We start from the raw sequence: 24,686 nt of genomic DNA, 5'->3' as shown, positions 1-24,686 counted from the left end.
CGAAAAAGCAACAAAAAATATGATGAAAAAGTGAGCAAAAACACTTACAAAATGCCACAAAACAGTTTAGATGGGTCTTAGCTTTCAAATGAGGCGACACACTGGTCTATAGGCCGTAATGTCCTGTCGAGATTTAGATTTGGGTGAAGCCGAACTGGAGAAAATGAGCTCGATTAAAGCGGGAGGTAAGAGGTTATTACGCAGCCATAGCGATTGTGTATAGTATTGTAAATTGTATTGTATGACAGGAACATGGATGTCATTATCTGTAAATCTAACTTTAATAATGTTTATTTCCTGTCAACGTTGTGAAAGTGGGACAGGGGGATAATTCTGTCCAAACCAAAGAGGGGCAGGACAGGAGGACACTTTGAACACAAGGGGGCGTCATTATGCTGTAGATGCCTCCTGCTGTCGTCTTTATTGTATAGTATTACCTCCGAGTCAGATTAATTACTGTTCTCAACAAGCCTGCAATTGATTAAGACTAGATTATTTTATCGGCACGAGGCAACTCAATATCTAAGCTTTAGTTGGCACTACGAGCTTTTGCATAAACGACGGAAATAAGCGTCTAAAGTCTAACTGAGCACAACAACTTGCTGAAGACGTCCACCTTTTCCAAATATCATGAAGGCTGTAGAAACAAAATCGACAAACAGGTTCTTATTTTCTCTTTGTTTTGAGCCTTGCTAAATTGTAGCGAGCCCGGTGTCTCGCGAGATTAGCGGTCACGTAGCAACCAACGTCAACACGAGAGCCCCGCACGAGCCCCTGAGGTTCTGAATTGTCATTCGGTGAAATTAATTAAGCTGCAGGATGGAGGTAAGTCTTCTTACTTTGGTATTTGTGAAAACAGAGGAGGAATTAGACAATATAATGTCACGTGTGAACTTTCACCAGTGAATACAGGAGGCTATTCTGAGGCATGAAAATGTTACAAAACTAAGATAAAAATTAGCACAATTCACGTTTAAGATTGACTTCAGTGGATAAATACTGTGTACTATCAGAAGAATAAACTACTTTGGATGAAAGATTTATTTTAAAGGCTTTTGGTGCAATCATGTTGATGATAATAAAAAATCACTAGATCTATCCTCATAAATATGAAATGAATAAATAATATAGGCCTAATAGATAATATGAGAGTATTCAGTGTCCCAATCAAAACAGCAGCCTGTATGGTATAGGGCTGGGCGATATATATCGATATTTAAGATATATCAATATATTTTTAATGAGATATGGAATGGAAACAGACCATATCGTGTATATCGGGATATTTCAAATTCAGATGACCTGTTAACTTAACAAAAAGAAACATCATTTATCTTGTTCCTAAACTAAGCAATTTATTTTGTCTATCTCTTTATATATAAATCCTGCCCTATTTTATTTTCTAGGCTATTTTTATTGAAGATGTTTTTTTAATTAAATGTGCACTGTTTATGTTAACATTTATAGTGAGTTTTCAATAAAACTACTTGTATCTGGCTTTGACTTTGACTCAACATTTCATAGCTCTCACTTTGCAGAAAAAATATCGGGATATATATCGTGTATTGATATTCAACCAAAATATATTGGGATATGACTTTTGGTCCATATCACACAGCCCTAGTATGGTATTAAAGATGCTTATTAACAATCTGCTACTTTTAAAGACACACACAAGATAAAACCCTAAACATAAACCATATTTGACGTAAGTCCATAACAAGCCTGTTCCCCAGCCTTTACCGACTGACATCTTCTGTCTGTGCAGGAGTTTGAGCCCGAGGAGAAGCCGGCTGGAGACACCTTTGAGTCTCTGGAGGAGTTCTACGTGATCCTCAATGAGCTGCTGGGCGACCAGGGCATGGACAAGGTCCGTGTGGAGTACGAGAAGCTCCTCCACGTGCTGAAGAAGTCCAAAGACAACGAGAGGAGGCTCATGTCCAAGTGCAGGGAACTCAATGCCGAGATAGTGGCCACCTCCACCAAAGTGGCAGCCGCTTTGAAACTGACCCAGGAAGATGAGAACACTATCGGCTCACTCAAAAGGGTATTTTTTTATATTTCACTTGTACAGAGGGATCAGAAGGTTTTCAGACAACCTACCGCAAAAATACAAGCACAGTTTTCTTGAAATAAGTTCATTTGTCCTTCATTTGATGTCATTTCTTCATGTCAAATTTGAATACTAAAAAAAACCTAGCACTACTGGACTCATTTCCTGAAATCAGTGACTCAATCAAGGACTTAAAATTCACTTATTTCTAGATAATGTTTTGCTGTGACTTCTCTTTTACTATGTATAAGTCTGACAGCCTATGAAAGCTTTTACATAAGCCTGCATCCTAGTTTTTCAGGATCAGACTTCAACACTGCAAAAAGTAATTAACTAGATCAGTATAAACATCTCAATTTGAGCACAATAATCCAAATTTTAGCTGTTATGACTAGTAAAGAAGTTCTTGGGCATTTGTCCTAGATTATTTCACTTGTTCTGAGATGTTTCTGACTCGTTTCAATACATTTCGTCCTTATTTCAGGTCATTTCCTTTGCCAATGGGGTAAGAAAATTGGTCTTATCTCATTGGCAATTTTACTTTCTTATTTCAAGCGAGATTTACCCTAGAACTGGTCTGAAATGTCCTCAAACAAGCAAAGTAAACTTGGTCCGATCAGGAAAAGTGTCTAAATGAGTGAAAACCGCTCGAAACAAGATACATTTCCTCAATTCAAGTCATTTAAGCCAATGCTTGATATTCACTTTTTGCAGTGAACATAAGAACATTAGGTTGGGGTGGGGACTTTGTGTATTATTCGGTATGAGACTTAAGTTTTCCAAAGGATGTGTTTGTCACTGCAGGAATTAGATAAGGCATGGAAAATGGTCGACGCTGCCCATGAGAAAGAAAAGAAGGACAAGGAGACGTTAAAAAACCTAAGGGAAGAAATCGCAGACCTAACCAAAAAGATAGAACAGCAAACAGCCTATTCCCAGGACCAACAGCAGAGGTGATGACTCTTCACTGCACTTTTGATTGAATAAACTGCATCTGAATATCTGTGTGTTTGACAGCGAGCTCCTCAAACTGAGCGAGGAGCTGACCAAGGAGAGGGACGAGCTGTTGGCCTCGGCCGAACAGCTGAGAGACAAAGTCCGGCAGCTTTCTCAGACGCAGCAGGAAACCGAGGCTCAGCGGGACCAGGCTCAGGAGAACATTTCACAGGTAAAGTGTCCGCCTGGCCTGGAAAACAGCTCACATTGTGTCTTAGCTTCGACAAAAATGACTTAAAAGTGCTCGGGAAATCAGAATTTGCCCTGATTTGAAATAGGTTTGGTCCATCTCATTGCCAAAGGAGCAAGAATGATGTCTCTTGCCTTCTCTCTTTTTTTTCTTTTGCCTCATCCCAATTATTTGAAGCGAATTTCTCTTATTTTATGCTTTTTTTTTTCTTCTTCTTCTTTCATTTGATCTATTACTAATGCAGTATGAATGAAACGGAGCAGAGGAGGAGATCAAGTCTTATGATATCTGCCCCTTTTGTTACTTCACACTTTACATAGCTTTAAAAAATATATATATAGTAACACTACCCTTGATTGTACCTAACTACATTTAGTTCAATGTAATGGGCTTTGTAACAATGTGTAATAAGTTGTACCTATGGGTTAGATACACAATGGAATAATATGTATTTGTAGTTTGTAAGTACAAGATGTAATGAGACATAATTCTAACTCTAACCCTAACCTTTAGCTCAAACCCTGTCGTGTCCTATTACATTATGTACTTACAAAGTACTAATACATGTTATTCCATTGTGTATGTACTACATAGTTACAAGTTATTACAGATTGTTACAGAGCATATTAAAATGTATCAAGGTAGTGTAAAATAAAGTGATACCAAATAGGTATAGTTATTCATCCATCCATCCATTTTCTTCCGCTTTATCCGGGGCTGGGTCGCGGGGGCAGCAGTCTCAGCAGAGATGCCCAAACTTCCCGATCCACACACACCTCCTCCAGCTGTTCTGGGGGGACCCCGAGGCGACACCAGGCCAGCTCGGAGACATAGTCCCACCACCGTGTCCTGGGCCTTCCACGAGGCCTTGTCCCACTAGGACATGCCTGGAATACCTCCCGAGGGAGGCGACCAGGAGGCATCCGGAACAGATGCCCGAGCCACCTCAACTGGCTCCTTTCGACGTGAAGGAGCAGCGACTCTACTCCGAGCTCCTCCCGGGTAACTGAGCTCCTCACCCGATCTCGGAGGGTGCGCCCAGCCACCCTGCGGAGGAAACTCATTTCGGCCGCTTGTATCTGCGCTCTTGTCCTTTCAGTCATTACCCAAATCTCATGACCATAGGTGAGGGTGGGAACGTAGATCGATCGGTAAATCGAGAGCTTGGCCCCCCGACTCATTTATATTTACTGTAATATATATTTACAGTAGTAAGCAAATTATTGCTTCTTCCACTGGCATCTGATTTCAAGAAACATTCTCCAATTAAACATTAAATGTCTTAATTCAAGCACTTTTTAAGCAATTAATGACGTTTTTTCTAATCTTCACAAAGTTTTCAGACCTGTTTTAGTTTTCATACATCATATCTTCCAGTCTAATACACAACATTTCCTGTGATTTGGATTCGTCTTGTAAAAAGCTTGTTTGTTTGTTTACCTACTGTAAAGTTTTGTTTTAGTAATTACTGTATGAATTCAACTTTTACTATAGATCTATCAAAGTCTTTTTTTATTACTGCTAAACATCATAGCTGTGTCTCTGTACTTTGCGTATTTCTCTTCCCTGTTTAGCCTTTATTGCTTGAGAATCTTTAATTCAGCTGAAGAACTAAGACAGTTCTTTTAGCCTGTTCTGTTTGTGCGTAAAGCTGCTGCAGGAGCTTCAGGTGCAGCAGAACGAAATCTCTCGAGAGATGAGGCTGAAGGAGAAGCTGGACACAGAGGTGAAGCAGCTGCACACGGACATGGACGCCAAGATGGCCGACATCAAAGCGCTGAGTCAGCAGAGCCAAAAGGCCAAAGAGGAGCAGCACCGGCTGGAGCAGCAGCTCAAAGATCTCAAGGTATGAACTCAGCATGGCCCGCCCACAAAACCTGCTCTGGTTCTGGAAGTGCGGTCGCTCGTTCACTTTGTGGCACCTCATGACAATACAACACTTCAGATTTTATAAACGAACTTTTTCTTTCATTTAAAATTATTGCACAATGGTTGGTGCTGATTCCCTCTTTCAACCTTTTATACTCCTAATACTAGAATTAAAGGAAAACCCATGGGAATATCAATAAATAAAGAATTCTACTTCCAGAAAGCAGGTTTTGAAATGGGTCACACTGTTGAGCTTCTAAATGCACCGTCCTCGTCGTCCTCTGTGCCCTCATGCTGATACATAAACAGTCTGATCTTTCTGTTTCTTGAAGCTTCTGAACGAGAGGGTCACAAAAGAGCTGGAGCAGATGCAAGTGAAAAGTGCGAAACAGCAGCAGGAGTTTGAGCAGCTGACGGCAACGAAAGAACATCTCACTCTGGAAAACCACCAGATCACAAATGAGCTCAAGGTGCATAGTCTGTTCCTGTCATCCTATTTGTTTTTTGTCTTTATGGAAGATTATATTAAACATGGCTTAACTTTATCACATATTCAGAATACAGTATATGTCATTTAATATGCTCTGTTGCCTCTAACATATAATGGTGATGTTTCATGTTGACCAGTAGAGGGCAGTAATTTGCCAATTGCTGCAGTGGTTTTCAACCTTTTCCATTCATCCATTTTTCTGCTTTATCTGAAGCTGGGACCCACATTTCTCAGGCCTCTATCCGCCCAATACATCCTACCTTAAAGGAGCTACTTCTAGAAATGGAATGCAAATAATTTTATCCTCCTTAAGTATAGATACAGATGGCATCTCTGGATTCGCCCATATATGGTCATGTTTGAAAACAGTTAAGGGGGAAAACAATTTGGAGAAAAATCTAAACTTTCTCTAATTATTCAAAAACTACTTTAACAAATGCTGAATTATGAATATAGTTTTTTACTAAAGAAAGAAACAAAGACATGGGGAGGAGCAAAGTGGTTCAACAGCCCATAAATACATAAAAAATTGAGAATGCTAACTTGATGCTACATGTTAGCATCGGGATAATGCTAACGGTTAGCTAGCGCGAGCTACAACTGCCGTTTTTTCACTTCTACAGAACAATCTGCTGTGAGAAAATATCCATATGGGCCCAATTTACACCTGACTTTATTTATGTGTGATAAATAAGTTCATATTCCACCATAAAATGGCTTAAAAGAGTGAATTGTGTTTATCTAAAGATTCTATTTTCCCCCTCGGCGAAGCCACGCCCCCTTCTATGACGAGATGCCGTCTGTATCTATATTGCAAACTCAGACGCTAGGGAAAACAGCGTGCATCAAATCATAAAACATTTGTCTCAATTTCATGAACTTTCAGGCTATTTTTATAGCAATTTTGTGAACGTGACCCTGAAAAGTGCAAGTTGTGAAATTCGCCTATAAACTTGTCCCTGTAAAGAATTTGGATGCTACAAAGGAAGGATTATTAGGAAAGTTATGAATGAGTTTGGACCACAACTACTATTTTAAATGAGTAGCTTCCCCTTTCATTGTTGGCAACCAAAAAATCAGGTATGGGGCTTTTAAAGGGACTATACAGAGTTAAAAAATGTTAAAATGATGTATTTTCCTCCCCGTACATGTTCCAACAATGTCCTAATGTGTAGAATGAGCTCAGACATATTCACCACAACTGCCTCTACAATCCTGCACTGTCACTCAAAAAGGTTGAGTGCAGTGTTAATTTTGACAACATATTTTATTTTAGTTTTAGTCTTTTGACTAAAATGTGATTTAATTTTAGTCGAGATTTAATTAAAAAATTAATTTAGTCGACTAAATTTAAGACTAATTTAGTCGACTTTGCATTGATAATATTCATTATAATCATATTTAATCTTGTTCCTCTGCTTCATGGAGCTTCTCCCACATGAACAAAGCTCAGAGCTGATCCTTTGGCCGTGAACTTAAATTATGAGGCTCTTTCAGACGGTCAATAGAAGTTTGGATGATTTTAGTCTCTCCATTTCATTTTTATTTAGTCTTATTTTTGTCGACTAAAATATCTGGACATTTTAGTCATAGTTTTAGTCTCATGAGAAACTTTTAATTTAGTTTTAGTCCAATTTTAGTCGTCAAAAATATCCCTTTGACTAAAATTAAGACTAAATGGTCAAACCGCCTTTGCGATGCCCAATCCCATCAGACCATGGAAGTTAAGCAGGGAAGGGCCTGGTCGGTACTTGGATGGGAGACCGTTTGGTAACACCAGGAAGCCTGGCGAATGTAGTGAGTGAGTGAGTGGTTGGTGGTGGTCGGAAGGGCCGATGGCGCAGACTGGTTTCCTCGCTTCCATCAGTCTACCCCAGGGCAGCTGTGGCTACAATAGTAGCTTACCACCACCCATTATGGAGTGAATGAATAATGCAATGTAAAGCGTCTTTGAGTGTCCAGAAAAGCGCCATATAAAACCGATGCATTATTATTATTATTATTATTATTATTATTATTATTAATAAATATAATAGTCGACAAAATTAACACTTGTTGAGTGACAGTGCTCTCTGGTCCAAAGTGCCGTCATGCACAAGCTTAATATAGAACCTGCAGTTACGCATAAGACCTGAGGTGGCAGTAGTCAGTATAAAAATGACCAACTTGCATCTCCTTTTTTTAATCTGAATTAAGTGCCCTTACTCTGCTCTGTACCATCTTGATTGTTGACAGATGAAAGAAGAGGAGGTGAGTCAGATGCGACAGGAGATTTCCAAACAAATGAAGATGCGAGAAGCCGCTCAGAAGAAGTATCATCAGATGGAAGACCAGAAGGCGGATGTGGATGTGCAGAAGGAGACGCTGAAGGCACAGATCACTGGGCTGGAAAAAGGTGAGTTCTTCATTTGGAGAAAAACGACAGGACAGGACAGCACTAACATTAACATACCATTTTTTGCTAATTGCACCCAGGTCAAGGTTTCACTGCACTGACCATCTGTTGCCTTACACGCTCCTATGTGTGGCCCTAATTGAAAAAGAAAATTGGACAACCCTGACCTACACTGTCAACATTGTCGCCGTGTCTGTATATCAATCACTATGCGCATCAAATTCTCTTTCTCCTTCAATTCTGCAGATCTTGAATCAGCCCAGAAACAGGTGGACACAGATAAAAAAGCCATAGACGAGCTGACAAGAGAAAGAGACAACCTCAATAAGGTTTGTTTCCGTAAATAATCAACGACAGCGTCCTTTATGTACGCACAACTTCCTTATTCACACTGTTGTCTTTAGAACATAGTAAAAGCCGCTGTGTCGACTGAGAAACAGCAGAGTCTGGCGAAGCTTCTGGAGCAGGACAAGAAGACGCTTGAACATGAGATCAACGGTTATCGGCATGAGGCGCAGAAACAACGCAAGGTCATCCAACAGCTGGAGAAGGAGCGCGACCGCTACATCAACGAGACCAGCAGCCTCATGTACAAGGTCAGCCGGCAGCAGGACGACTTCATAGTGATGTGTGCAGTTCACTGTGGGTAACTCAGTAAACGGTTGGTTCTGAAGTGCATAGTTTACTGACGGTAGAATCTGTCGTTTTTTCACTTTGGTGTCACTTTTTCGTCACATTTTCATCACATTTTAGTCACATTATTGTCACTTTTTAGTCATATTTTTGTCATATTCTTTCACATTTTTGTCATATTTTTGTCACTTTTTCGTCACATTTTTGTCACTTTTTCGTCACATTTTTCGTCACTTTTTTATCACTTTTTTGTCACTTTTTTGTCATTTTTTTGTCATATTTTTGTCATATTCTTTCACATTTTTGTCACATTTTTCGTCACATTTTTATCACTTTTTTGTCATATTTTTGTCACTTTTTCGTCATATTTTTGTCACTTTTTGTCACTTTTTGTCACTTTTTTGTCATATTTTCGTCACATTTTTGTCACTTTTTTATCACTTTTTCGTCACATTTTTGTCACTTTTTTTATACTTTTTCATCCTATTTTTGTCGCTTTTTTTGTCATTTTTTTGTCACTTTTTGTCACTTTTTCGTCACATTTTTCGTCACTTTTTTGTCATATTTTTGCCACTTTCTCGTCAGATTTTTTGTCACTTTTTGTCATATTTTTGTCACTTTTTTGTCATATTTTTGTCACATTTTGTCACTTTTTTGTCATATTTTTGCCACTTTTTCGTCAGATTTTTTGTCACTTTTTTGTCATATTTTTGTCGCTTTTTTGTCATATTTTTGTCATATTTTGTCACTTTTTGTCACTTTTTGTCATATTTTTGCCACTTTTTCGTCAGATTTTTTGTCACTTTTTTGTCATATTTTTGCCACTTTTTCGTCAGATTTTTTGTCACTTTTTTGTCATATTTTTGCCACTTTTTCGTCAGATTTTTTGTCACTTTTTTGTCATATTTTTGCCACTTTTTCGTCAGATTTTTTGTCACTTTTTTGTCATATTTTTGCCACTTTTTCGTCAGATTTTTTGTCACTTTTTTGTCATATTTTTGTCACTTTTTTGTCATTTTTTTGTCACTTTTTGTCATTTTTTCGTCACATTTTCGTCACTTTTTTGTCATATTTGTGTCACTTTTTCGTCATATTTTTGTCACATTTTTGTCATATTTTTGTCGCTTTTTTGTCACATTTTTGTCATATTATTGTCGCTTTTTCGTCATATTTTTGTCACATTTTTGTCATTTTTTCGTCACATTTTCGTCACTTTTTTGTCATATTTGTGTCACTTTTTCGTCATATTCTTGTCACTTTTTTGTCATATTTTTGTCGCTTTTTTGTCATATTTTTGTCGCTTTTTCGTCATATTTTTGTCACTTTTTTGTCATATTTTTGTCGCTTTTTGTCATATTTTTGTCGCTTTTTTGTCATATTTTTGTCGCTTTTTGTCATATTTTTGTCGCTTTTTGTCATATTTTTGTCGCTTTTTTGTCATATTTTTGCCACTTTATTGTCACATTTTTGTCACTTTTTTACCACTTTTTCGTCACATTTTTGTCACTTTTTTATCACTTTTTCGTCACATTTTTGTCACTATTTTTTACTTTTTCATCCTATTTTTGTCGCTTTTTTGGTCATTTTTTTGTCACTTTTTCGTCACATTTTTCGTCACTTTTTCGTCACATTTTTGTCATATTTTTGTCAGTTTTTCGTCATATTTTTGTCACTTTTTTGTCATATTTTTGCCACTTTATTGTCATATTTTTGTCTCTTTTTCGTCATACTTTTTGTCACTTTTTTGTCATATTTTTGTCGCTTTTTCGTCATATTTTTTTCACTTTTTTGTCACATTATTGTCACATTTTTGTCACATTTTTGTCACATTTTTGTCACTTCTGAAGTGCACATTTTACTGACGGTAGAATCTGCAGTTCTTTCACTTTTGTGTCACTTTTTCACCACATTTTCATCACATTTTTGTCACTTTTTGGTCACATTTTTTCGTCACTATTTTGTCACTTTTTTGTCATATTTTTATCACATTTTTCGTCTCATTTTTGTCACTTTTTTGTCATATTTGTGTCACTTTTTCGTCACTTTTTCATCATATTATTTTTCACTTTTTTGTCATTTTTTCATCATATTTTAGTCACTTTTTCGTCATATTTTTGTCACTTTTTTGTCATATTTTTGTCATGTTTTTGTCACTTTTTCGTCATATTTTTGTCACTTTTTCATCATTTTATTGCCACTTTTTTGTCATTTTTTTCATCACATTTTTTTCAATTTTTCATCATATTTTTGTCGCTTTTTTGGCATATTTTTGTCACTTTTTCATCATCTTTTTGTCACTTTTTGTCAGTTTTTGTCACTTTTTCGTCACACTTTTGTAATTTTTTTGTCATATTTTTGTCACTTTTTCATCATATTTTTGTCACATTTTTGTCACTTTTTCCTCACATTTTTGTCACATTTTTAAAAACTTTTTCATCACATTTTTGTCACTTTTTTTTTTACTTTTTCATCATATTTTTGTCACTTTTGTGTAACATTTTTGTTGCATTCTTGTTGTCACTTTTTCATCACTTATTCATTACATTTTCGTCACATTTTCTTACTAAAGTTACCAGTTCACTGGAGTGTAAAGCTACGATTAATACTTCACATTACATTACGCTCGTACATTTTAACGTTAAGTAATTATAACACATGAAAACCTGTCATTAGCTCTTTAAGCAAAAGGAAAAAGGACTTCTTACTCCAGTGTAGTTTCTTGACCGTTGTGAAATGTGATTGAAACAGGTTCAAGTCAAAATGAACGATGTGGAGGCGCGAGAGATGGAGATATTTGACTGGAAGAAGAAGGTGACGGAGGCGGAGTGTAAACTGAAACAACAGGAGAACCTTCTGGAGTCTGTGGTGACGGAGAGAAACCTTTACAGCAAGAACCTCATCGAAGCTCAGGTAACTCAGCTTTGTTATCATTTACAGTGGGTTCAGGAAGTACCTTTACCACTCAGTTTGTTCCAAAGTTATTGTAGAAACAGTAAATTAATTTCTTGAAAAGCTACCCTCAACCATCACTCTTAAAGGGGCTGGATGCAAGTTGGCCATCTCAGGTCATACGTGGAACTGCACCTTCTATATTAAGCTTGTGCATGATGGCACTTCGGACCTGAAGTGACAGCTTTTTGAGTGACAGAGCTGGATTTTAGAGGAAGTTGTGATAGGTCTGGGCTAATTCGACACATTAGCAGGGCCGCCTAAACCACTGGGCTTGCATGGGCTGGAGCCGAGGGGCATATTTTTTTTTCTCCACCTCTGTGAGTATAAGTGAGCATGAAAACAATAAATTTCATAAAATGGCTCTGATTGACTTTAATTGTTTGTAAACATTCCAGGCTTAGCTGGAGGCAGGAAGTGAGAGTCCTATCTATTTTCATTGGAGCTGTTGTCATGGTAACGATAAACAAATGTTTAGCTGTTTTTGGAAATATCAAATCAACCTTATTTTATCGTCTCAAATGTCATTCCTCTTGTTCTGGCACCTTAAGCCACAACAGGACCACATTATTTAGTTGTAGTTTTACGCTTATAATGGCTAGTTGTAGTTTAATCTTATTTCTCTTGATCACTTCCTGCCTCCAGATGATGTCACTGATGATGTCAGCAGTTGAAGGGTCTATGGAATTCAAGAATAGAACAGTTGCCGTGACAACAATATTTTTTCGTCTGTATTTGGTGATGTCATGTTAACAAGCCCCTCCCCCACACTCAGCTTGTACACATCACTTCACACAGACACTTCACAGAGCGGATAAGAGTGCTGACAGCTGTCCTAGGTCGACTGTGTTTTGTAATTTTTCTTGTGGTTTTCTTACTGTGTTTCTGAGTTTTTGCTTGCCGTGGAGGAGGGTCTGAGGAAAGAGGTCTTTGGACCATCCTTAGACCCGGTGTATTAGTCTCCGAGTGACATTTGCGTGGGCAATCTGGTTGTCTGGCCCTGTCACTCAAATCCTTGATTTCCTTGTAACAAGGCGTGATCTATCGTTGGGAAAATGAAAGACCCGATCGTGATTAAGTTTGATGGAAGTGTGGACCTCGAGTTCTTCCAGCTGCTCAAAGAAATTGCACAGAACAGTGTCTCTGGCCGTGACGGGGAAAATGTTCATCTCCTCACGAGCTTCGACTCTCTCCAAAGTCTGCGTGCTGAGATAAAAAAGCAACACCTCATCAAAGAACAGCTCCAGAAACAATACAAATTAAAGCACCCAGGTCACATAAAGTGTCTGGATACTTTGGAAACATTCAAAGCGTTGCAACAGGAGTTCCTCGATGTTTTTTCTGAAAAAAACAAGGAGCTTGAAGACTGCGTTGTAAACGTGAGAAAGGGAATCTGTGAAGAGAAGAACTACCAGAAACTGCAGTCTCAATTGGGCGACGCAGTAAAAGAGTTAAATAAGAAGAACAAAGCCCTGAAAAAGGAAAAGGAAAACGCTCTCAAAAAATATGCCGATGCGAAATTAAAAAGCTTCAAGTATGAAATGAGGGAAAGAGAGGCTAATGTAATAATTGAACAGAATGAGAGTCTTCTAGAAAGGATTAAGGAAATCCGAAGAGATGCCGAAAATGAGCAAACAAGGAACGAGGTCTCCAGCCATCTCATCAAGCTGAAGGAGGACCATGTGAATCTCATCAATGAAATTGGAAGATTCAATCAAAACCAGAAAAATGTCTATGACGAGAATGGTGACATTGACCTGAAAATGATAAAAAATGAAGAGAAAGCTTATCTAGAATGCAACAAGGCACTGGAGCAAAAAATTGAAAACTTAATTAAGAAAAAGAAGAACCAACAGAACATCGAATTCAAGATCCTCCAGGCCAGAGGATGCGCGGATCTGATTAAGGATTCAAACACCGCGCTAAGGCAGCAGCTGGTAAATATGTACGGCTCTCTGGAGAAAAAAAGCATCTTGGAGCTGGGCCTCACCTCAGATCTGCGTCTTCATGAGCTGAGCGAGATTCAGAGAGGACTCAGGCCTGAGGTTGGGACTCAGACAACAGTGGTCACTTTGGAAATGCCAGACGGTCTAAAACAGGCTGCTTTGATGAAAACTGAAGACATGACCACAGCGGTGGAAGACGCAGGAGCTCAAACAGTGGAGGAAGAGCCTGGAAACAAAGAAGAAATGGAAAACACGGACGAAAGCTCATCGCCTGCTGAACTGAAGAGGACGGACTCGTTCAGTTCAGAAGAGTACTTCTAATCTGGAGTTTGGAAAGGCAAAGGGAGGAGTTTGGTTGTTGTGGAGGTAGCTGAGGCTTTTAAATGAGCATTAGATCAACATGTCAGAACTTAAATCTTCTGACAAGTTGTGTTCTTGTGTTCTTGTCTTGTGTTGTGTGTTTTGTGTTGTCTTGCAGCTGAGACTTTTAAAGGACCATTAGATCAACATGTCAGAACTTTAATCTTCTGACAAGTTGTGTTCTTGTGTTCTTGTCTTGTGTTGTGTGTTTTGTGTTGTCTTGCAGCTGAGGCCTTTAAAGGAGTATTAGATCAACAAGTCAGAACTTAAATGTTCTGACAGGTTGTGTTCTTGTTGTCTTGTGTTGTGTTGTTGGGTTGTAGTAGCTGAGGCTCTAAGGCTGTTTTCACACATGTTGGAGCGCCTTGTAGGTCGCCTCGAGACCGCCTTAGCTCCAACTGCATTTACTCCAAAGTTAGTAAAGTCTGTGTTCACGCGCTCGCACAAAACATTGCAACAACGAGGGAGAGGATCGACCAGCGCGTAACAGTGTGCGGTGTTTTGTGCGAGCGCGTGAACACAGACTTTACTAACTTTGGAGTAAATGCAGTTGGAGCTAAGGCGGTCTCGAGGCGACCTACAAGGCGCTCCAACATTTGTGAAAACAGCCTTAAAGCTCTGCGCTCAGATTCACACTGACCCTAAAGCGCCGCTGTCGGGCCTAAAGTCCCTTAAAGTCGACCTAACTATAGCCTTTGTGAAAACACCCTCAGAGGAGGAGTATTAGATCAACATGTCAGAACTTAAATGTTTTGACCGGTTGTGTTGTTGTTGTGTGTTGTTTCTCTGTTGTTTCCACATCTGGAGATGGGTTCGAGCACCGACCTACGCTGGCTGCTTCCTGCTCCTACAGATGCCCCAGCAGCATTGGCAGCATTGGCAGCATTGGCAGCATTGGCAGCATTGGCAGCATTGGCAGCATTGGCAGCATTGGCAATGGGCAATGGGGCGGCACGGTAGCACAGCGGTTAGTGCTTGTGCTTCACAGCTAGAAGGTCCGGGTTCGATTCCCACCAAGGACGGGGCCTTTCTGTGTGGAGTTTACATGTTCTCCCCGTGCCTGCGTAGGTTTCCTCCGGGTACTCCGGTTTCCCCTACCACTAAAAATATGTACAATTGGCCAGGATGGATGGAGGGCGTGCATGGGGGACGACGGATGGAAATTAGCCTAAGGCTACAATCCGGTGTGGCTTGTGGCAGAGAACCAATTTAAAATAATTATAATAAATAATAATAAATAATTATGCTGCACTGTATTATGAGTTTTGACTATTGTATGTTTCTTTTATTATTATTTTGCTCTTCACCAAATTCTTGGTACGGAGCACAAACTTAAAGGAGCTATAGCTGATTTCTTTTCTAGTTACGAAATGAAATTTGTTTTGTCTTCCTTAAGTATATTGTAAACTCAGACATTTGTGGGGAAAGCACTGTAGATCTAATTATAAAGCATTTGTATCATTTCGGGTGTTCTGCTCTCCCAAAATTTCATCTGATGGGCGGGGGAGCTGAATTTTGCGGTGCATTATGGGAAACAATAGTCTTCGCACGTTCTGGTTCTGCCGGAGCGTTTTCATTCTGCTTGCTTCATCTTCTGCCCAGAGAGGAAAACAATTCTGTAGCTGATATTTTATGATGCAGACTTCCACTGTTCCGACTCTCTACATATGGGGCTCGTACCTCTCGCCTCCCGGCTGCCTTCAGCGGACACTTTTAGCCACGCACTGCCCCGCTGTACGGTCTCCCGCCCGGCTCGTAGCCTCGAAGGCCGGGCAGGATAGCTAAGCGTTGCCCCTGGGGTCTGTGAGCTGTCCCTGGGAGACTATAGTAAAAAGCAGCCATTTCATAAGCACTGAAGCCTCTGATTATCTCTCTGCCCAATACAACTTTATCGAGTCTGTGTTTTCAACGTGAGAACATCAGCCATGTCAAAAAGCCGAGCTGCTAACCGCTCGCCCGGAGCTAACTTGCTCCTTAGCAGCGCATAGATCTGGTGAAAACAAGTATTATGCTATAATAACGTCAATACAATAATCAGTGACTATATAAAGCAGCCTTTGAGATGATCACACACTGAGCCGGGCTTGGTGCATTGGTGGTTTATTGCAGACTTTTCATCAACAATGAGCTGTAGGCGATTGTAACAAGCTAACGGGGCTAACCTGGAAAAAACATTGTCCACTGGCACAAATAATAATCCTTTATTCGGACATATGGGCTGGATATGTGCTTAAATACGAGGGAGATCCTTGCGTAGATCGTGTGTATAGCTATAGTTGAATCTAGTTTTCTAGCATCCTTGTGAAAGTGACCCTGCAAGTAGTGAAATGTGCCTATAAACATCTCCCTATTAAGAATTGGGATGCTACAAATATGTTAGGAAGATGAGGGAGGAGTTTGTACCCCCACCAACATTTCAATTTAGTGGCTTCCTCTTTCATTGTTTGAAATGAAAATATCAGGTATAAGGCCTTTAAACATGTCACGCTGACAGACGAGGTAAAATGCAAAACAAAACAACATACTTCACTGATACAGTGGGTGAACCCTCTTTACAGATGCTCTTTGTGCTTTTTGACTGCAACAGGATCACCAATTTAAACATAGATGGATAATTACAATAATACTTCGGCAGAAATTTCTCTCTGAAAACCAATATCTCATTTTGTTGTACACTCTAGTATGACGTAATTCATCTCCAACACCATCATTGGCATTAATAATTATATTATTGTTGGCATTATACACCTTGCCCAGGGACAACATTTGAAAACTAGCTAACACTGACACATTTACGGACATGTTCATTAATGTGGACTGTCCCTGTAAACAAATAAAATAAATGAAATTACATTTTCTAGCCCTTTGACTAATGACCTTAGGAATCCTTGTGTTATTTGTTTGGAAGTTGCTTATGTAACCTTTTCAAAACAATAATAAAAAAAATATACCTAACAAATCAACTCTTTCTTAAAGTAGTTTCACAAAAACTCCTTTGTGGTGAAAGGTGGAAATCCCTTGTCTGTCCATTTCCCTCCTGCTTCAACAGTTTCTCCTCCTTGGCTTAATTTTGACTTCACTTTCATCAGAGGAATGCTTTGTCGCTGTGCAGCTGACAGAGCCACCTTATCCAACGGGCTAGCAGGGAGCCCAGGGGCCGGAGCCCAGGGGCCGGAGCCCAGGGGCCGGAGCCCAGGGGCCGGAGCCCAGGGGCCGGAGCCCAGGGAGTAGGCCCGCCCCACCTGGCCCAGAGGAATACATGTAGGAGTAGGAGGGTTACGGTTTTTGTGGGATGCAGGTGCAGGTTATAGGTTAGGGTTTGCGCTGAGGGGGGGTGAGGCCTACAATTCTGTTTAAACCCCGGGGCCTATGGGTACATAAAGGTGGGCCTGCACATTAGGACATGGCTGGAACATGTAGGGGGAGGAAAAGACTTAGTTTTAACATTTTTAAACTCCGTATAGTCCCTTTAACTGAGAGATTGTCATGGTTTTACCACTGGTGGCACTTGGACTTCTGGTGATGGTTAGGGTCCTTTAAAACATTCGTCCCCAACCTTTTTTATTTTGCGTACCCTAAGAGTCGTTCATTTATACTCCGAGTACCCCGTACCTCGGCGATTCTGCCAAAACTTTTGCAAATTGATCAACTAATGCCAGATTATTCAAAAGCTAAAGTACTCTCAAATTTAATCCCTGTACTGAAAACTAACTAAGTATTATAGATACGCTTCTCAGTTTGACTTTCTGTTTTAAATTCCCAGTACCCTTGGTTGGGAAACACCGCTCTAAAATTTTAAAAGTAACATTTTTAAATACATTTTTTATTCATCCATCCCATAGAGAGCAGGTGCTTCACACATCTTCCTCTAACAACAGTGACTTGGAGAGGTCGGCCATTTTCCTGAAGAAGGCCAAGTAACTAAATATGTCTTAATTTAGTCTTTCTGTGTGGAGCCAAATATTTGTTAGTAAGTTATATAACCACATATCTAATAACTATGGTCTAAAATCACTTTTAAATGTCTATTGTTAATATATGATTGTAGTGTAAGATTTTAACCAATAGAAAATAACTGTATATGAGATCAGTGCCAGATTTTAATATCATTGAATAGAATGTTAACATTTCATGAAATAATAAAGTTACACAAATCAAAGATATGGAAACTTTCTGAAACCACTGTATATTTCCTAACATGTATTCTTGTGCTGTCCTGACTCGTAGGAAGAGGTGTCAGAGATGAAGAGGAAGATGAAGAGCATGAACAGCCAGGTGACCCGCCTCAGGGATGAGATCACAGGGAAGGAGCAGACCATCACCAAAGAGCAGCAGGAGCACAAGCGCCTGGACAAGGACAACGAGACGCTCAGGGTAAAGCAGCTGCTGTTGCTTTAAATGAAGAGGGGTGGAATCGTGTTACTTCTGTCTACAGTTAGCAGTGAAGACACAATAAAAGGTCACACATGTTTTACAGTAGTTACAATTGTTGCTCATGTTTCTGGTTCCTAATTCCTCAGGTTGACCTCTTCTTTGTTAAATTGTCTACATGATGAATCACTTATCTTGCCTAATCGTCATGAAAGCCCAGGGAAAGCAAACAGAAAATTATGACTAAAATGTCTTCTGCCACAACATCTTAACTTTATGTTGCTAAATTGTACAGCTGTGCTTTTACTTAATCACATACATTTTTGTGTTGTCTGAAAACTGCCAAAATGGGTGGTGTTTTACTATGTTTATGTGTGGCAACTCTCAACAAGAAACCCACACTATTCAGCCAAAAGATGGAGGCAAGTTGCAGTGTCTTTTGTGTAGTTAAATGCTGCAACTCGCCAAAATTGTCCACAGGGTACAATCTTGTGAATGTTTTTAAAAGGAATAGGCCACCATTTTTACATACTGAGATATGTTCTTACCTTAACTTAGACGAGTTCATTTGTATGTCTGGTCTTCACACGTGCCCTCAGTCACGTAAACACAGCACAGACGGCGTTAGCATTTATCCTTTCCTCCTCTCCTCAAAGCTCTTCCACGTTTTCCCTGTTTTAATATTGTTACGTGAAGCGTCACACGATAAAGTATAGTTACACAAAATTAAACAATGTAGATTTTGTAAGCAGATAAAAAAGGGAACTATATTGTAAGGCATAATAATACCAGGAGTACTTCGATATCTCTTGACATAGATACAGACGGCATCTCTGGATTTGCCCATATATGGTCAATTTTGAAATCAGTTAAGGGGGAAAACAATTTTGAGAAAAATCTAAACTTTCTCTAATTATTCAAAAATTGCTTTAGCAAATGCTGAATTATTGACATAGTTTTCTACTGAATAAAGATACAAAGACATGGAGAGGAGCAAAGTGGTTCAAAAGCCCATGAATACATTAAAAAACGGAGAATGCTAACATGCTGCTACATGTTAGCACAGTGCTAAGTGCTAGCTACGACTGCCGTTTTTTTGCTTCTACTGAACAATCTGCATTGAATAAACATCCATATGGACCCGATTTAAACTTTAACCATATTTAAATAGGGAAACGCCGTCTCTGTGCTGTGTTTACGTGACTGAGGGCACACGTGAAGACCAGACAGGTACAAATGAACTCTTCTAAGCTAAGGTAGGAACATGTCTCAGTATGTGAAAACGGTGGCCTATTCCTTTAAGATCCTGCTTGTGTCATAGGGAGAACTTCAGACAATGAAGCTGCAGCTGGAGGAGTCAAAACAGCACGTGGACAAGCAGAAAGCAGAGCAGCACAAACTGCAAAAGTTCATCTCTGACGCAGACGCTGAACAGGCTCTGCAGAGGAAGCAACTGGAACAGGCGAGTTAAACAAGCGTTACCAACTCCTCAAACAATACAATTTGTAATGAGCTTTTAAAAAAAAAAAAACGTACCTGCAGGTGATCAGAGAGCGGGACAATTTGGGCAAACAGCTGCTGCGGCGAAACGATGAGCGGGCCTTACTGTACGAGAAGATACGCATCCAGCAGTCTGTCCTCAGCAAGGGAGACTTCCACTACAGCCAGCGCATGGAGGACATCCGGCTGCTCAAACTGGAGATCAGGAGGCTGCAGAGGAAGAAGAGCATCCTGGACAAGAGCATTCCAAATACAGAGGAGCTGAGGTGAGAGGACAGAGGGAGACGAGGGAGGAAAGATGGAAGGTTAAGATGAAGACATGGATGAGGAAGTAGAGAAGAGCTGCTAAGTGTGAAATGAAGGATAAACTAAGCACTGCTCTTCACCCCATCGTCCTCATCTTAAAAAGAAAATTGAGCAAAATGTATTGTATTATTGTATTGTGCTGCTGTTACTGTTTTTCTAATTAGCCTCTTAACCCCTGCTTTAACCGAGTGCGTTTTCTCCGGTTCAGCTTTACCCAAATCTCAAAGGTTACAGCCTATAGGCAGTGTAACGCTTCATTTGAAAGCTATAAAACTTGTCACATTTTTGTTAATTTTTTTTCTAATTTTTTTCGTCACATTTTGCCACATTTTTGTCACATCTTTGTCACATTGTCACATTGTCACATCTTTTTTTTTTTCATTGCTTTTTTGTTGCGTTTTTGTCATACAGTTTTGTCACTTTTTTGTTACTCATTTGTGTTTATAGTGACTTTTTGAATCGCTTTTTTGTCTCTTTTTGTCACTTGTTCATAATTTTTTGTCACTTTTCTGTTGCTCTTTCGTTTAGTCACATTTTTGTCACTTTTTCATCTTTTTTTCCTCACATTTTCATTGCTCTTTTGTTGCATTTTCATCCTCGTTTTTGTCGTATTTTTGTTGCTATTTTGTCACTATTATTCAAGAAGCTTGTAGATTTGGGTAAAGCCAAACTGGAAGAAAATGTAGGTGGGGCAAAGAGGTTAAGCAGGACAGTATTTCTATATTGTTCTCAAAGAAATTCTATATAGATTGAAGTTTTTTGCCAGATGAAAACGATTAGAAACGTTTAGTCCCCTTGATGGTTCAGGTTTTCATGTTGAGACACATGTATTAGAAGTTCTTTGTGTTATACAGTCACATTCATTGTGTCGCAGGCAGGAGCTCTTTCACCTGCAGAGGGAGCTGTTGAGAGAACGGTCCAGAAACGGCCTCTTAGAGGAGCAGTTGAAGCCGATTAATATCCACAGATGGAGGCGACTTGAGGTGACCTGTGCCCTTTAATGTTTTAGAGCATTTTTTGAGATCCTAGAGGTTTTGTGATTAATATTGCTACCTATTTCTGACTTGAACTGTTTGACGTTAGCGTTGAAGTTTCAATGATATCTGTTAGTCCTGATTTCTGCTTTATTAAGTAGTTTTTATCCTATTTTTATAATGGAGTAGCCTTAGCCCTCTTTTATCTATTATTTAGTGACATTAGGCAAATGTTCATGCTCTGAATCAGCCCATTGTTATTTTTGAACGTGCAGTTTCAACAATATAACAAGAGTTAATAAGTAATAAATGCTTCCACAGGGCAGTGATCCTGGTAAGTATGAGCTCATTCAGAAGATCCAGTCGTTACAAAAACGACTGATCGCCAAGACTCAGGACCTCGAGGAAAGTGAACTTCTGTTACAGGTAAACAGCCGACACTATTGTTCATATGTTGAGGACACTGTATTAATGAAAAGGATGTGTGTGCCCTGAAGGAGAAGGAGAAGTTGTATGTGGAGCTGAAGCATGTCTTGGCCCGACAGCCCGGCCCAGAGGCGGCTGAGCAGCTGCAACAGTGCCGCTGGACACTCAGGGAGAGAACTAAAAAACTAAAGGTACCGCATGACCCCTTCTTTAGGAAAACGGTTCTGTCAATGAGTGGATGAAAGGACGATTTATTCAGATCCAAAATGGAAGGTTTTCTGGTATATTGGTGCCTCTTTGCTGCATTTCTCCTGTGATTTGTGGGCCACTTTTTGAACCATTCTTAGAGTGGGTTTGCAAAACATTGATATTCAAGTACAGTACATTCACTTTTAGTTTTGTGTTGATACAGACGAGGGGTATTTCCAGTGATTTACTTTTTCTCATATGCACCTGTCTCTCGCAGAAACTATTTCACCATAGAAAATCGATAAATGGAAGAAAAAAAAGGCATGATCCATATGATTATGATAACTCCAAATTGGCAGATTGTCACAGAGATCAGATCAGAATTTGACTTTTAGTGTTATATGTCGCCCTGCCACACACAGGAGACATTTCGTTGATTAGTTTGGTTTATTTGACAGGGACCTTGTACAAAACACGTAAACCTTAACGAAAACATGATTTGACCCAGATTTAGCTCATGCTTTTTTCCATCTGCAGTCCCCAGGCAGGTTCACACAACATTAAAACATACTGTACATTACATTGTCAGTAGCACTAACAAATACATACATTATTAACATTAGCTAAAAAACTGAAAAGCTGAAAAACACTTTTGATGCAAATTAAATGGGCTGATGCAACAGGTTAACTGGTTATCGAGGAGAAATTATTACAATCTACAGACAACTTCAGACTGTCTAGGAGTTGATTCCATTGTTTAACCTCTCACACCCTGCCTTTAAGTGACTATACAAAGTTAAAAAATGTTAAAATTACGTATTTTCCTCTCCCTACATGTTCCAGCAATGTCTAAATGTGTAGGATGAGTCAGACCTGTTACTCTAAAATCCTGCACTGTCACTCAGTTGTTACTTCGGGTCCGTCATGCACGAGCTTAATATAGAAGCTGCAGTTACACGTATGACCTGAGGTGGCAGTAGAGAGTATAAAAGAACCAGCTTGCATCTAGCCCCTTTAACCGAGTGCATTCTCTCTGTTTACCCAAATTTAAAAGGTTCCAGCTAATAGTCCTCATTTGAAAGCTAAGACCTACATAACAGATTTATTTTAAACTTATCTTTTTCCTGGACATTTCTCTTGCTGTTTCTGTTGCTGTTATTCTTTAGTTCTTTTATTTGTCACTTTTTTGTTGCTATTATGTAGCTAGTTTTTTCAAGAATATTTCAGATTTGGGTAAAGGCACGGTGGCTGTGTGGAGTTTGCATGTACTCCCCGGGTTCTCTGGTTTAAACATGTACAATAGGGGCCAGGACTCCCCTGAAAAAGAGATTCTTAACTTCAGTGGGACTATAATGGTTAAATAAAGGTCAATAAATAAATAAAGCCAAACTAGATAAAACGAGCTCGGTTCAGGTGGGGGTTAGGAGGTTAATGGTTTCATATGAAAAGGCCGGGATCTTAAAGGGGCTAGATGCAAGTTAGCCATTTTATACTCACTACTGCCACCTCAGGTCATAGGTGTAACTGCAGCTTCTATATTAAGCTCGTGCATGACGGCGCTTCGGACCCATCTTTTTGAGTGACAGTGCAGGATTTTAGAGGCAGTTGTGGTGAACAGGTCTGAGCTCATTCTACACATTAGGACATTGTTGAAACATGTAGGGGGAGGAAAATACTTAATTTTAACATTTTTAAACTCCGTATAGTCCCTTTAAAGGATGGCACAGTTTCAGTGAGCAGTGGAGCAGGATATTCTGGTTGTTTTTTTCATTGAAGTGGAGCAGTATTAATAACAATGTAACTCAGGGATAAAGAACTTTACTCTATATTTTAGTGTATCTTCCTCTGAGGTTCACATTGTATTTTTCACCATATGAAACTGAAATCCCTGCTTGACTAATTGAATCACAAAAAGTAACGTCTGCTTTTTCAGTTCTTGACGGTCGAGCTCACCATGATCGACTCAAAACTGAACGAGTACAAGTGCGAGAATCAGCGGCTGGCCGACGAGCTGGCGAACACGAAGAAGAAGTATCTCCGTCAGAAGAAGCTGCAGAGGTAACGCGTGTGAGTCGCACTGGCGAGGAATACATCACGCTCATTTTCACGGTCCTTTTTTTTACAGTGAACCCAAGACCCAAAGCAAAGTGGAGCACATCGAGCGTCTGCCTCAGCTGTTCAACAAACCGCACTTCACGGGCGGAGGCTTCAGGATCGAAAACCCCGTGAGGAGATAACGGCTGCAGCACGGATTGTATGACTGTGATGATGAAAGAGTCATATGGCACACATCATGAGAAAAGAATAAAAAGCACTTAAGGGACACTTTAGTCTGGTTTTACTCACAATAATAAAAGATAGTGACAGACGGATGAGGATTTCACATCTGATCCAAGAGCTACATTTTGGGCCCTATATGTTTTTCCACATAACAATAGAAAATAGACTTATAAGTGAAAGTTTCCACACCCTCATGACCATGAAAGGGAATTTATGATTATTTCAAGTAATAAGTCACTTGCATTATTACCATTTCCTCCTGTGTCTACCGACTTCCCTTTTCTCAGTGGAGACTATTGATGCGGACTAGCACTGTGGTCTTTCACCTCGGTTAAATATAAATAACGAGAAGTCGGCATGTGCTTGGGTGTTTTCCTCATATTTGCATGTACTTTATGCTTTGTGTGTAAAAAATCTCAATATTCACCTAGTCTTGCAAGCTTTTAATAGTAAGTGGTCTCAATTTAAATAGCGCTTTTACAGCAAGGAACCAATTCACACTCTCATTCACACACCAGTGTACGCAGACACTGGAGGCAAGGTGGGGGAAGTGTCTTGCCCAAGGACAAAATGACAGTAGGATTCAAACCCCCGACCTTCCGATCACGAGACGACCTGCTCGTGTCCAGTAGTTCTCAATCTTTCCACACAAGGTTCCAATTCATTACAATATTTTCCCCTTTAAAGGAACAGGCCACCGTTTTTTCCATACTGGGATATGTTCTTACCTGAGCTTAGACGAGTTGATGAGTACCTGTC

General features: G+C 39.6%; 1 protein-coding gene across 1 annotated transcript; it reads left to right on the top strand.

Annotated features, from left to right (window-relative positions):
• Positions 1-526: 526 nt before the first annotated feature.
• cfap58 (cilia and flagella associated protein 58) lies at positions 527-23,954 on the top strand. Its single transcript, XM_079565709.1, has 18 exons — positions 527-825; positions 1,769-2,047; positions 2,858-3,006; positions 3,071-3,221; positions 4,891-5,085; positions 5,441-5,578; positions 7,834-7,993; positions 8,240-8,322; positions 8,398-8,589; positions 11,375-11,536; positions 18,109-18,255; positions 19,574-19,714; positions 19,795-20,018; positions 20,933-21,041; positions 21,354-21,458; positions 21,530-21,649; positions 23,581-23,705; positions 23,773-23,954. The coding sequence occupies exons 1-18, from the start codon at positions 820-822 to the stop codon at positions 23,882-23,884; spliced, it is 2,598 nt and encodes an 865-aa protein (XP_079421835.1). The 5' UTR covers positions 527-819; the 3' UTR covers positions 23,885-23,954.
• Positions 23,955-24,686: the final 732 nt, after the last annotated feature.

The sequence above is a fragment of the Gobius niger genome (assembly GCF_951799975.1).
Source record: "Gobius niger genome assembly, chromosome: 11".
NCBI classification, from domain to species: Eukaryota; Metazoa; Chordata; class Actinopteri; order Gobiiformes; family Gobiidae; genus Gobius; species Gobius niger.
This window is presented reverse-complemented; position numbering and strand designations above follow the sequence as displayed.